Source organism: Mastomys coucha, unplaced genomic scaffold, assembly GCF_008632895.1.
Source record: "Mastomys coucha isolate ucsf_1 unplaced genomic scaffold, UCSF_Mcou_1 pScaffold17, whole genome shotgun sequence".
Lineage (NCBI taxonomy): Eukaryota > Metazoa > Chordata > Mammalia > Rodentia > Muridae > Mastomys > Mastomys coucha.
In genome coordinates, this window is record NW_022196899.1 from 14193667 (window position 1) to 14206741 (window position 13075).

The 13075-nt window shown below is 39.7% G+C and overlaps 1 protein-coding gene across 2 annotated transcripts in view; it reads left to right on the forward strand.

Annotated features, from left to right (window-relative positions):
- Hltf (helicase like transcription factor) overlaps nucleotides 1-13075 on the forward strand; it is a 59461-nt gene that overhangs the window by 41958 nt on the left and 4428 nt on the right. For both annotated transcript variants that reach the window (XM_031376435.1, XM_031376434.1), the window contains exons 16-22: nucleotides 2999-3178; nucleotides 3620-3744; nucleotides 4659-4837; nucleotides 6443-6568; nucleotides 6959-7071; nucleotides 7505-7685; nucleotides 11406-11486. In XM_031376435.1, the coding sequence (XP_031232295.1) occupies nucleotides 2999-3178; nucleotides 3620-3744; nucleotides 4659-4837; nucleotides 6443-6568; nucleotides 6959-7071; nucleotides 7505-7685; nucleotides 11406-11486 (985 nt within the window). The remainder of the gene's footprint in view (nucleotides 1-2998; nucleotides 3179-3619; nucleotides 3745-4658; nucleotides 4838-6442; nucleotides 6569-6958; nucleotides 7072-7504; nucleotides 7686-11405; nucleotides 11487-13075) is intronic.

Sequence of the window (13075 nt, forward strand, 5' to 3'; positions counted from 1 at the left end):
GAGGAGGAGGAGGAGGAGGAGGAGGAAGAAGATGAATAAAAAGTCTCCTTGTATTCACAAGAGTAGGAGATGCACTGTGATCGACACATCTCTTATTTGAGTCATGTCTACTGTCCTTGTTAGGTTTAACTACAAAATCTGATCCCAATCATATTGTAGTTTCTCAAGGTATCAGTGGGTTACATGAAGTGGCCGTAGGTGTCGGAGCTCCCTGAAACTGTATCAGAGTTGTACATAGCTCCCAACATTTTTAAAATGAAAAGGCACTCTTGTCCTCCTCACTCAGTGCATTTTGCTGTTGGTGTGACAAGGCATTTGAAGATGTTTCTGGCATTTTGTTCTCTACTGGTAAGGCAGTGTTAACTATATGGTTATTGGCTAGAAATCCTGAGATGTCAACTGTACATATCTATAGTTTGTAAAGAGAACGTAACAGCCCAGGCAGATTCTCGATGCTCCTTGTTCGGCGTGGAGACTGTGAGGGGAAGATGCCTTTTGGAGGGGGCTGTAGCTCGGCGTGCGCTGCTGGACCTGTTGATACTGCAGTGGGCACACATCGAGCTTCAGGTTGTCTTGTTTTTATATATAATGGCATAGCATTCTGCTGACATTCTTTTTTGTGGAAAGGTGGAAGGGATCAGCTGGCATGACAAGTGTGTGGAGTTTTTTCTTTAGTTTAAGTGCTGTTGCAATACTAAAAAGGTTATCCCGCCATCACTCCTGCCCCACCAGTCCAGGTTCCTGCTCTAGAACCGGTATTGGCGGGCCACAGCACTATGACCCGGCTGGGTTCTGCTTGGTGTGTTCTTACCACTGAGCGCTACTCTCTCTCAGCTAGCGAGTTCATCTCCCTTCTTTGCAACGCCCCACACATGCCACAATCAGCCAGCCATCTCAATGCCTAGTTACCCAGTAAAAACATGACTCTTAAAGCTTAATTATCCAATCCAATTTATATAACTATAAGACCACAATTTACAAGATGTCAATACAATCATTTCAGAGCCAATTGATAAAGATAAGGCCTTAACCCAATTATTCTAACCTTGTGAAAATCTTAGCCACTTGTGCTGTTTAAAACCACGTGGGATCAGGATCGTCTTCCTGTTTGTGTGAGTCCATATTAGCTTCCCCGCCTTCTCCCTGCTACCTCTCCATCTGTCCTCCCAAACTCCTAGCTCCAACTCCCTTTTCCTGACCTATCACAGGCCTGCCAATGCCCTAATGTGATTGGATAAAGAAAATCCTGCAACAAAGTGCTGTAGATTTTAAACTTTTTAAAGTAATTGTAGAACCCATTATTGTCACCAAAGCAAAGAACTGCTGCATCAATGGAAGTTCAAGAACCCTCTGCACCTAAACTCATTTTGCAACATTCTGTTATTTTTTGTTTGTTTAGAATGCTGAAATGTTTTTGAAGTTAAGTAAACAATATTTTTTTTTAAAGGAAAGCTATATCCTTTGATGATTCACTATGCAGTACATTTTGATGACTTATATAACTTTTATAGCGGCATTTGATGTATATAGTACACAATGGACTGTGTTATCAAGTTTTAATGAACATGTCATATGCTTGATTTTGGTGGACACAGATAAACAGTGACAAAAGAATGAAAACATTGAGCTAGGTGGTGGTGACGCACGCCTTTAATCCCAGCACTTGGGAGACAGAGGCAGGTGGATTTCTGAGTTTGAGGCCAGCCTGGTCTACAGAGTGAGTTCCAGGACAGCCAGGGCTATACAGAGAAACCCTGTCTCAGAAACAAACAAACAAGCAAAAACCAAAACAAACAAACAAACAAACAAAAACAACAATAAGAAGAAGACATTGATGGGTATTTTGCCACATACTTGGGTGCTGTGGTTCTAGAGCAGCTATTGTCTAAACAAGATTTGGGACTGTGTAGTGGACCATGCAGTCATTATAAAAGTGTCAGCATTAAAAAAGAAACATACTAGAGATGGAAAAAAAGTACCAGAGTACGTTCTCCATGTGAAGATGTATAATATATATGTACTGACAAACATTTCTGTGACGAGTGGATACAGTAAAGATGTATAATATGTATGTATTGACATACTTATTTCTGTGACGAGTGGATACAGTAAAGTGTGCTTCCAGCTGTGAGTTCAAGTGTAATGATTTAAAATATAAGCCATTACTCCTAGTTGTCAAAACTGGTCGCATGACTCCTGAGAAATTCTGCATTTAAAACTGTTTATTTTATTGTTATTGGAAATAATAACTGATAGGCATCATTTAAAAAAAAAATTGACATTGAGGGAAAAAAGTGGAAAGATTACAGAACCAAGAAAGGCATTTTATTTTCCTCCGCTGAGGTTGCATGATTTTACTTTTCAGTTACTCATTAACTTATTTGATATTCATATTATACCTTTACTTTTCATATTACATTGCATGGGATTTTTAAAACGTTACTTATGTATTTATATCCCAAATGCTGCCTCCTTCCTGGTCCCCCACCCCCACCCCCAGGATTCCTCTCCTCATGCCCCACCCCCTTTGCCTTGCATTGAAGGCCCCAAAGGTGATAGCAAGCCCATGGGAGTTTTTTAACTCAAGAGAAGAGGATTACGTTAGAGTACAGAAGATAAGCTTTTACTCATATCTGTACTCTATTTAAATAAAGTACCTTAAACTTAATAAGCTGCTTAGTAAGAATTCAGATATTGTATATGGAGTGGTGTAGTTGATAAGAAGGCATTTGAGAAATAAAAGTATCACTGTTATCAACAAAGCCAGAAAAGCTTTGGAAAAGTAATTATATAATATAGAATAATTGGTATTATATGGAGGTGTAACTTTATTATTTTTAGTAGTAGTTCTTTATTTACATAATATTTTTGTGAATATAAATGATTTTTTAAACTTTCATTTTAGTAAGGTTATAAATCAACGTACTCTTGTTTTTTGTTCATTATTGCTCAGTGTATTTAAAAATAGTTACATAATTATTTGTTTTACTTTGACTAGGCGTTTACAGTCCTTAATTAAAAGTATCACACTTAGAAGAACAAAAACAAGCAAAATTAAAGGGAAACCTGTTTTGGAGTTACCAGAAAGGAAAGTATTTATTCAGCACATTACTCTGTCAGAAGAAGAGAGAAAGCTTTATCAGTCTGTTAAAAATGAAGGCAAAGCTGCCATCGGAAGGTATGGAAACAGAATGCCACTTTAAAGTTTTGGGGTTTGTCTACTTTTTTAGTTATTAGCTGACTTACAGATTTTCAATATTTTAGCTAGAAGTCTGAAGTATATTGAAAACTATTCTTTTGTGGCTTATACGTTAACATTTTCTTTGTCATTCCTTCTTTCTTCCTTTCATTTTTAAAATATAGTTGAAATGTAATTTCTTGGGCCTACAAAAATAAAAGCTTATTTAAAATATTGATTTCTGAGGTCAGAGGGCCTTGCTAACTTCCATTTCTGAGTGTTATGTGAGGATACACACAGGACACAGGGCATGCATCCAACTTGGGTCATGCATATTGACATTTTCCTAGCTGACTTTTTTGTTGGTTTCATTAAAGATGAGGTTGCCTTTGTTTTTGTTCTTGTTAGAGGTGCTCATGATGTTTGGCATTTTATCCTCAGGTATTTTACTGAAGGGACTGTCCTTGCACACTATGCAGATGTCTTGGGTCTTCTGCTTAGATTGCGGCAGATTTGTTGCCACACCCATCTTCTTACAAATGGAATGTCTTCAAGTGGCCTTTCCGGTAAGGAAGTGGGATCAGTTCATATCATTGTATTTGCTAAATATTTCAGTTAGAAGGACAGGTTTTTATACAACTTGAATTTGGTTTGTTACTTTGCTATACCTTGCTTTAATTAAGATTTTTTTTTAAAGTTACATTTTTATTCTGTGTGTTTGTATATGAATAGTATGGGTGCATGAATACGCATGTGGGAGATCAGGGCATAACTTGTGAGATCAGTTCTTTCTGTACCATGTTAATTCTGGGATTTAGATTCATATTGTCAAGCATCGTGGCAGGTGTCCTTAGCTGAGCCATCTTGCTGGCTTCAAGAATTTTTTATGAATGAAATGGAAGTATAATTTCAATGTAGAAGAACATTCATACTGGTTCTTTCTTCTATGCTGCTAGTGTGGCAGATGTTATTTTATGAGGTGCTTAAGTGTGATGGCTGTTGTACCTTCCCAGATTTTCTTAGGATTCCAAATTCATGGCATGCTTTTTGCAAATGCCAGAATAAAGATGAAAGACAATTAAGCAAAGTTTTCTTTTTTTTTTTTGAAAGATTTATTTTTATTTATTTTATGTGTATGAGTACATGAATACACTGTAGCTGTACAGATGGCTGTGAGCTATCGTGTGTGGCTGCTGGGAATTGAACTCAGAACCTCTGCTGGCCCGCTCCTCTGGCATAATACACTGTAGCTGTCTTCAGACTCACCAGAAGAGGGCATCCCATCTCATTATGGGTGGTTGTGAGCCACCATGTGGTTTCTGGGATCCGAGCTCTGGACCTTCGGAAGAGCAGTCACTGCTCTTACCCGCTGAGCCATCTCACTCGCTAGCCCAGTAAAGTTTTCTTATATAAGATAAACTATTCTAGTCACATTACGAAGTGTGACCTGAAACTAATTTCTGAGCGTCTCTTTTCCTAGGAAACAATACACCCGAAGAACTGAGAAAGATGTTAATAGAGAAGATGAAGTTAATTCTGAGCTCTGGTTCAGATGAAGAATGCTCAATCTGCCTGGATTCATTAACATTGCCTGTGATAACGCATTGTGCACATGTGTTTTGTAAGCCTTGCATTTGTCAGGTCATTCAGTGTGAGAAGGTCAGTCTGCGGTTGAGTGTGGGTCAGTGTTTCATGGGGCGGTTTGCCTTTCGTTGGTATAGTGAAAACTCAGTCGAGTTCCAGAGATGATAAGGTATTCCATACTGGAAGTTAATAATGCACCTTTTATGGTTCATAATTTCAGCGTTGTAATGAGTGGTGTGTTTATTATAAATTAAACGACACTACTCTTTGGAGTGGTGATGCTATTCTTTAGTCAGTAATTCTAGTTCTAAATTTCAGATCCTGTGTTCAAGTAAATATATTAATGGAGACACAATAAATTTAAATTTTATAGTAGCCATAATTTTTAAAAAGTAAAAAAGCAACATGTTTAATTCAATCTAATATATTTAAAGCACTTATTAATATACTACTTTTTTTTGGTTTTTCGAGACAGGGTTTCTTTGTGTAGCCCTGGCTGTCCTGGAACTCACTCTGTAGACCAGGCTAGCCTCGAACTCAGAAATCTGCCGGCCTCTGCCTCAAGTGCTGGGACTAAAGGCGTGCGCCAACACCGCCTGGCTTACTTTTTTTTCTTAAACTAAGTTTAACATCTGATGGTATTGTACTTTCATCACCCTAATCTGGCTCAGCTCTGTCCCAGCGAGCTCATTACTGTCTGGAACGAAGTAGGGTAAACTAGGGCTAGATTCTTTTGTGAAAAATGTCTGAAGTTGAATAATACTTTAAGCAATCTGTCAGCTAATGCAAATTCAAAGTATTTTTAAATGTTGTATACTGCACGTGTGGTAACTGCACAAATGACACTTTCAGGCTGGATTTTGAAGTAGACAGAGCTGTGGGAGCTACTGTCCTCACCTCCTCCCAGCCCTTTCCCTTTCCCTGCGGAGACTGGTCCTTCCGATACATTTCCTTTCCCTGTTGAGACTGGTCCTTCCTATACATTGTTAATGTAGTTTTAATTTTAGAATCTTTTTCTTGCAATGATATTGAGTATCTAGTTAAGATACAATCTCACCTTAGTAGATCCTGCTTTGAATGAACTTGTAGTATTTGAGAGACAGGACTTCTCAGCACTGTTAGAAGTTTTATAAACAACAAGTTTGGTAAAACCTTGCAGCTATTCTTAACCTTCCTAACGCTGCAGCCCTTTAATTCAGTCCCCTATGTTGTGGTGACCCCAACCATAGAATTATTTTATGGCTACTTCATAACTGCAATTTTGGTATTATTAATATTAATTTACATATCTGATATGCTGGGTATCTGATATGTAACTCCCAAGGGGTTGTGATCCACTACATTAAAGACCTCTATGTGTTTTTACTATACTACAGTTAAGGGTAAGAAATTGTCACAGTTTACTTAGTAGCAGATGATGCTCAGTGCTCTGAGCTTCTGCATTTAGTCAGATTACACTCTTGCTCTGTCCTTTACAACATGATGTAAGCATGTCTCTTACAACATGAAGACGTATTTGTGTGTTTGGAGTTCAGGTACAGGTTGATCCCAAGTAAATGAATATGACAAAAAGCCTGAGTAAAATAAGGAGTGTAGAACGTTCTATACATGAGAAAAAATTAGGTAAATTTATATTTCTGTTATATGAATGTGGCTCATTCTTTATTCTTTTGTATATAGCCACATGCAAAGTGTCCTTTATGCAGAAATAATATACGTGGAGATAATTTATTAGAATGTCCTCCAGAAGAATTGGCATGTGACAGTGACAAAGAGTCCAGTAGGGAATGGACGTCCAGCTCAAAGGTAAAGTCCACATGTGTAAATATTCTGTTTCATATTTAATGAGGAAATGTCATAATAAGATAGTGATTCCAATTCTGCTTTTAATCTGTCATTTCATATTCTTTTAGTTGTACCAGCTTTTGTTTATATTTAGTGTTAAATTTCAGTTAGAAAAGAATTTGAATTATTATGGTGTTTTTTTCAGTCTTTTTCTTTTACTTTTGCTTTTTAGCTAAATTATCTGAAAACTCTCTCAATTAAAAAAAAAGTTGGAGATTTGTTCAATGAATCCTGCATTATGTGAACCCTATTAAAATTAGTGTGTGCAAATAAGTTGTTAAAAAATAGAGTGTCTGGACTTATCTTACCAATTGAGGTGGAATCTAATAGATACAATATTTTCTTTTTCAGATTGATGCTCTAATGCATGCTTTGATTGAATTACGGACAAAGAACCCCAACATAAAAAGTTTAGTTGTTTCTCAGTTTACCACATTCCTGTCTTTAATAGAAACATCACTTAAGTAAGTTTAACAAGTGCTTTTACTTCACATAGGAGGATTTTTTATACATGTGTGTTGTTTGATAGCCCCCCCCCAAATGTCTTAATATTTTACCAGGTTAAGTCCCTTTTTCTATTTAAGATATTATTCAGTGTAACAACAGAATTTCTCCTGAGCATAAGATTTTAAAATTAGGTCTAAATTAGTCAGGAAATAATTGAGTTATTACCTGGCAGATGGCTAGATGCTCAGCAGGCATTTGCTTTATCGAGAAATGAATTATTGAATGGATGTGTCGTTCACTCAAAAGCTGCTTACTTGGTTTGTACAAGGCCTCGAGTTCGACTGATCCTTAGTACCACAGGAATAAATTACGAGTGAATTTGGTTTAACTAATATTTGCTAACTAGTTAATATTTCTCACAGTATATTATCTGTTTTCTTTTTCCACCAGAGCCTCAGGATTTCTGTTTACTCGCTTAGATGGTTCCATGGCTCAGAAGAAAAGAGTTGAATCAATTCAGTGTTTTCAAAGCACAGAAGCAGGATCTCCTACAGTAATGCTGCTGTCCTTAAAAGCAGGTGGAGTTGGCTTGAATCTCTGTGCAGCTTCTCGAGTGTTCCTAATGGATCCGGTAATTACTTACCTAGATTTTTTAAAATGCTATTACAACAAAGCAAAACAACTGGAAAAGAAACAAAACCTGTTGGAGAGAAGCCTTTCTAGTTACAATTAATTGTGAGACAGTAACATTATCCTTATTTGCAGATGAGGAGACTGGTACACAGAAAAGTAAGCAGTGTTCCCACCATCACACAGTAATTTGTAAAACTAGGCAGGCTCTGTGTTCTTATAAGTATTCTTCAACTCTTTGGAATACATAAAGCATGCCTATTAGAATGCTTTTAAGGTTCGGTGAGCAACAAATCACTGAGCGCTCACTTTGTGTTATACAATCAGGGCATTGGGAATCTGACTGAGTCAGATACTGGCTTGTCGTGGTTGTTCCTCTAAGTTGCCTAAATATTAAGTCAAAAACAAATTTAAGTCTCTCTTCTGAGACGTAGAAGTTCTTGGAGGAGACCTAAAAAGTACCTTTTAGACATGCATCCTAGTTGATTCAGATTCAGCTGTCCATGAACGTATTATAGGTAACCTTCCCTGGCTGATAGCATGCACTTAATGTGGTTGTATAATAGACACCCTAGAGATAATTTGGATTTCTGGTAGCTATACTAGATATATATTGTTAGCTTATCATTGTTCCTGGATAAAGTACAGGCAATAGAAAAAAATTGATTTCATCTATTGCTATCATAGTTTTAAAATGTCTGTGAAGTACAAGTTATTCATAAAATTTTTAGAAAACCATAAGTTGATATACTACAGTCTCCTACACTAGAAAACACACAATTTAAGTTCTCAGCAAAACAACAAAGGTAATCCTTTTCTTAGACCTCATAGCCATTTAGAAGAGAGAGCTTAAGCATGACTACTATTATAAATCGCATCTGCATATGAATTACAATTATTTCTATTTTCAGCTAGCACTTGCTGGGTAAATGGTTTTTTTACCCCTAAATACTGTTTTCAGGTTTGTGTGTTGTGTATGTTTTGGGGAGTGTATGTGTATGTACACACTCACATGTATGTATGAATGTGTGTGCCTGTTCAAGTGCATATGTAGACCAGGAAAGGACACTGGCCATCTTCTCTGTTGTTCTCCATGTTACTCTGTCAGGACAGGCTCTGTTAATTGAACCTGGAATGTGCCATTTTGGCCTGGCTTGCTGGCCAGCTGTCTTCTAGAATCCACTTGTCTCTGTCCCCATCACTGATACAAGAACATGGGACCATGGCCAGGTTCTCTGCGAGTGGTTGGGATTTCAAACCCAGGTCTTCATGTTTCCACAGCAGATTCTCATTCCACCGAGCCACCTCTAGCTCTTGCTTTCATTTTTAAGAATCTTCAAGTTTACCTTTTTTGTAATTTTTATTATTTATGTTTACGTGTGTGTGTTTGCAGTGTGTGTAGGGGATGCCTGAGGAATCCAGGCAGAGAGCTTCAGGTACCCTGAAGCTGGTGTTACCTGGTGACTGTGAAATGCCTGAATGGGGTGCTGAGAACTGAAGTCTAATCCTCTCAAAGAGCAGCAAGCATTTTAGCCGTTGGGCCATCTCTACAGCCTGCAAATAGAATCTTTTTTGTTTTGAGACAGCGTGGAGCTTGCTGTATAAGACTTGAACTCAGAGATCCACCTGCCTCTGCCTGTAGGGTCCTGGGATTAAAGGTGTATGTCATGAGGAGCAGTGCACTGCTTATCTTGACAGCTTTTACAATTTTTAAATTTTTTTTTTTTTTTTTTAGTTTTTTGAGATCATAATATAACAATTACCATTATTTCCTTCGCTTCCTCTCTCTAAACCCTCATGTACCCTTCTTTCTTTTAAAATCATGAACTCCTGGTTCCTCATGCCTAGGAACACCCAGCTCCGAGGTGGAACAGTGTCGCAGTGGAAGGCCATCCTGAGAAGACAGGGACCACATAGCTCTAAAAGGAAGCCTTCTCAGCACAGGCAGTGCAGCTCAGGGGAGGGTGTTCCCAGCTGAGCTGAGGCGCCCAGGGCCCCAGCCTGCCTCCTTCTCTTCTCTTCATTTCTCTCTACTGCTTCTTTTTTTCTTGGCTTCTTCTAATAAGAGTCACATCAGGTGGGAAATCATGACAGATTTATTGAAGGGTCCAGGGCATTGAGGGACGCAGTGCTTATATAGGATTTCTTAGAGTTCAGGGCTACTCAGGACAGAGATTTCCAGAGTGAGTATTGGTGGGATTTCAAGTCCTGAACTTGAAGGAGCTCAGGGATTGATGTGTTTTCCTGTTCAGAGATTGGTGACTATTCTTCATCCTCTTTTCTCTGCATTGGGCCCATAGTGTGGGAAGTCCTTCACCACTGCAGCCAGCCACCTTTTGCTGAAGCCATCCCTGTGGGGCCGCTGGGTTGGGGGGAGGCTGGAGCGGAGGCACTGCCACCTCCTGTGGGACAGCTCCTGCAGCGAATGCATAACTTCATTTTACACCAGAATGGCCCACTTCTGAGGGGTAGTCATTGGACAGCTTCTGTGAGGGCTGTGGGCTGAGGAGATGTTGTGGTGCGACCATTTTTGACAGGAGCCACCATTTTGGACTGTAGCAGCCATAGGCTGGGGCAGAAGGAGAGGCCGGCTTTTGTGGTACACTGCTCAGGACTATTGTTCTAAGCATGTATGTGTGTGTATATTCCTAAATGCATAAATACAACCTGTATAGTGTCATTTGTGTGTCTGTCTTCAGGGCTGACCCCTGGGTATTGGAGAACCAGTTGGGATGCTCTTTGAGGAAGACTGTTTCTCTCACTCTCAGCATTCCTTAGTGGACTGGAGTTCAGTGTGTCTGCGTGGGGCACCGTAGGCTTTGCTCATATACATTAGCATGTCAGAAGCTACATACATAAAGTCTCCCTAACGTGACTGTAAACATTGACCTGAACAAGGATGACAATAGAAGCCATTTGGCAGCCATTCGGAAGAACTCTTTAGCTGGGTGTTCTTTATATCACATCATGTTCTTGAGCTTAAGACAGAACTTATGTACTTTTAACGTTCATTTTTTTCAAATCCAGCTGATTTCAACCACACACATATGGTTGTATCAACAAGCCTGAAACAGCTTTTAGGACTTACGACTACTGTTGAAACTGTTTTGTATTTCATCAATAGGGAAAAGCAAAAAATATATCAAGAAAACCAATCAATGCTCAGCAAAAGAGGAGAAACGTTTTCATATGGGGGCCCAAGAATGACATCTTTTGTGTGGTCATTTAAACCACCTGAGAGAATGCGTAATTTCATTTTACACCAGAAAGCCACATGGTTTCTGATCAATTGGCAGGTCTTATGTTGTTCCTGCCACACCTATCAAGTTTTGTTGGGCACAGGTTGAACATCCCTGTCTGAGATGCCCTAAAACGTGGATCTGTTCGAGTACTTTCACAAACTTCAGAAAGTTTTGGACATTTGGTTTTGGATTATGAATCTATACAAGCATTCCAGAATCTGAAAAGTTGAACTTTAAAACACACAGGTCTTAAACATTGTAGAAAAGATTCTCAGCCATTGTTGAAGTTGGTAGAGTGCAGTATCTGAGGAAAAGGCTGGCTGTCTTCATAGTGCTGGAGAGCTACTGTCTCCCAGGCTATTTGTAATATCAGTGTTGGAATGTCATTAGAGAAGGAGGCATACAGGCCTGTGGGGTGAAGGAGTAGCGCAGAAGGCGTGCACAGTAGAGCAGCAGTAATGCAGTTCTGTCCTCCTTAGGCCTGGAATCCTGCTGCCGAAGATCAGTGCTTTGACCGGTGCCATCGACTTGGCCAGAAACAAGAGGTTATCATCACAAAAGTGAGTTTTTAAAGTTACTTAAGATTGTTTGCTTTTTAAAAGTAACACAGAGAATGTATGAATATATTACTGCATGATTGAAGTAGAATGTGGAGAAAATGTAAAACTCATTTTATCTTCTTTGTAGTTTCAAACATTTTCCTCTGTAGTTACATATGTTCTTATTCACATATATATATGTCAATATAAAAAGAAAGAAAATGGTATAATACTTTATTATTTCATAATATGTTCCTTTCCCTTAATCATATATTGAAGATTTACTGTCTATATCCATTTAGATCAACACTCTGTTACGTGGTAAAACCATTTCAGCCATTATTTTAAACACACAGTTCACTTACATTAGGAATGTTCACAGTGTGCCGGCACCATCACCACCCATCTGCAGAACATCTGTACTTACACTTTCTTCTCCTTTGTGCTCGCCATTGCTCTCTATCCCCAGCCACTCAGAACCTCCGTTTGCTTGTCTGAGTCTGAGTCTTCATTAGCACCTGCACACAGATCCACCATGACTTAGTCTTAAGCTTCGTAATAAAAGTGTGGTCATGAAAGGTGTACATCTTTGTGCACGCATATCAGTTTTTCCTCAGGGTAGATTTACAAAACTATCCTTGGGACGTGGAATTGCTGTTCAGTAACTTCAAGTTGACCTCAGTGTAGGCCATGTCGTGCTGCAGGGAGTGTCCCTCACAGTCACAGCTCTTGTCTGGCCTGTAGAAGGCCTCAAGGTTGGTCATTAGCATTGTAAAACAGAAGGCAAGCAATAAGTCTTTATGACGTATGGAATGCTGTAAATTTATGACCGTAAGTTAAGGAACAAGCACTGATTTGCATTCACCTTAAACACAGGCCTTCAACATCCTTCCTATGTCTGCTGCTCTCGGGGGTATTCCCTATGTCTGCTCACGGGGTATTCCTATGTCTGCTCTCGGGGGTATTCCCTATGTCTGCTGCTCTCGGGGGTATTCCTATGTCTGCTGCTCACGGGGTATCCCTATGTCTGCTGCTCTCGGGGTATTCCCTATGTCTGCTCACGGGGTATTCCCTATGTCTGCTCACGGGGTATTCCTATGTCTGCTGCTCACGGGGGTATTCCTATGTCTGCTGCTCTCGGGGTATTCCCTATGTCTGCTGCTCACGGGGTATTCCCTATGTCTGCTGCTCACGGGGTATTCCCTATGTCTGCTCACGGGGTATTCCTATGTCTGCTCTCGGGGTATTCCCTATGTCTGCTCACGGGGTATTCCCTATGTCTGCTCACGGGGTATTCCTATGTCTGCTGCTCACGGGGTATTCCCTATGTCTGCTGCTCTCGGGGTATTCCCTATGTCTGCTGCTCACGGGGGTATTCCCTATGTCTGCTGCTCACGGGGGTATTCCCTATGTCTGCTGCTCACGGGGTATTCCCTATGTCTGCTCACGGGGTATTCCTATGTCTGCTGCTCACGGGGGTATTCCTATGTCTGCTGCTCACGGGATATTCCTATGTCTGCTGCTCACGGGGTATTCCCTATGTCTGCTGCTCACGGGATATTCCTATGTCTGCTGCTCTCGGGGGTATTCCCTATGTCTGCTGCTCTGGG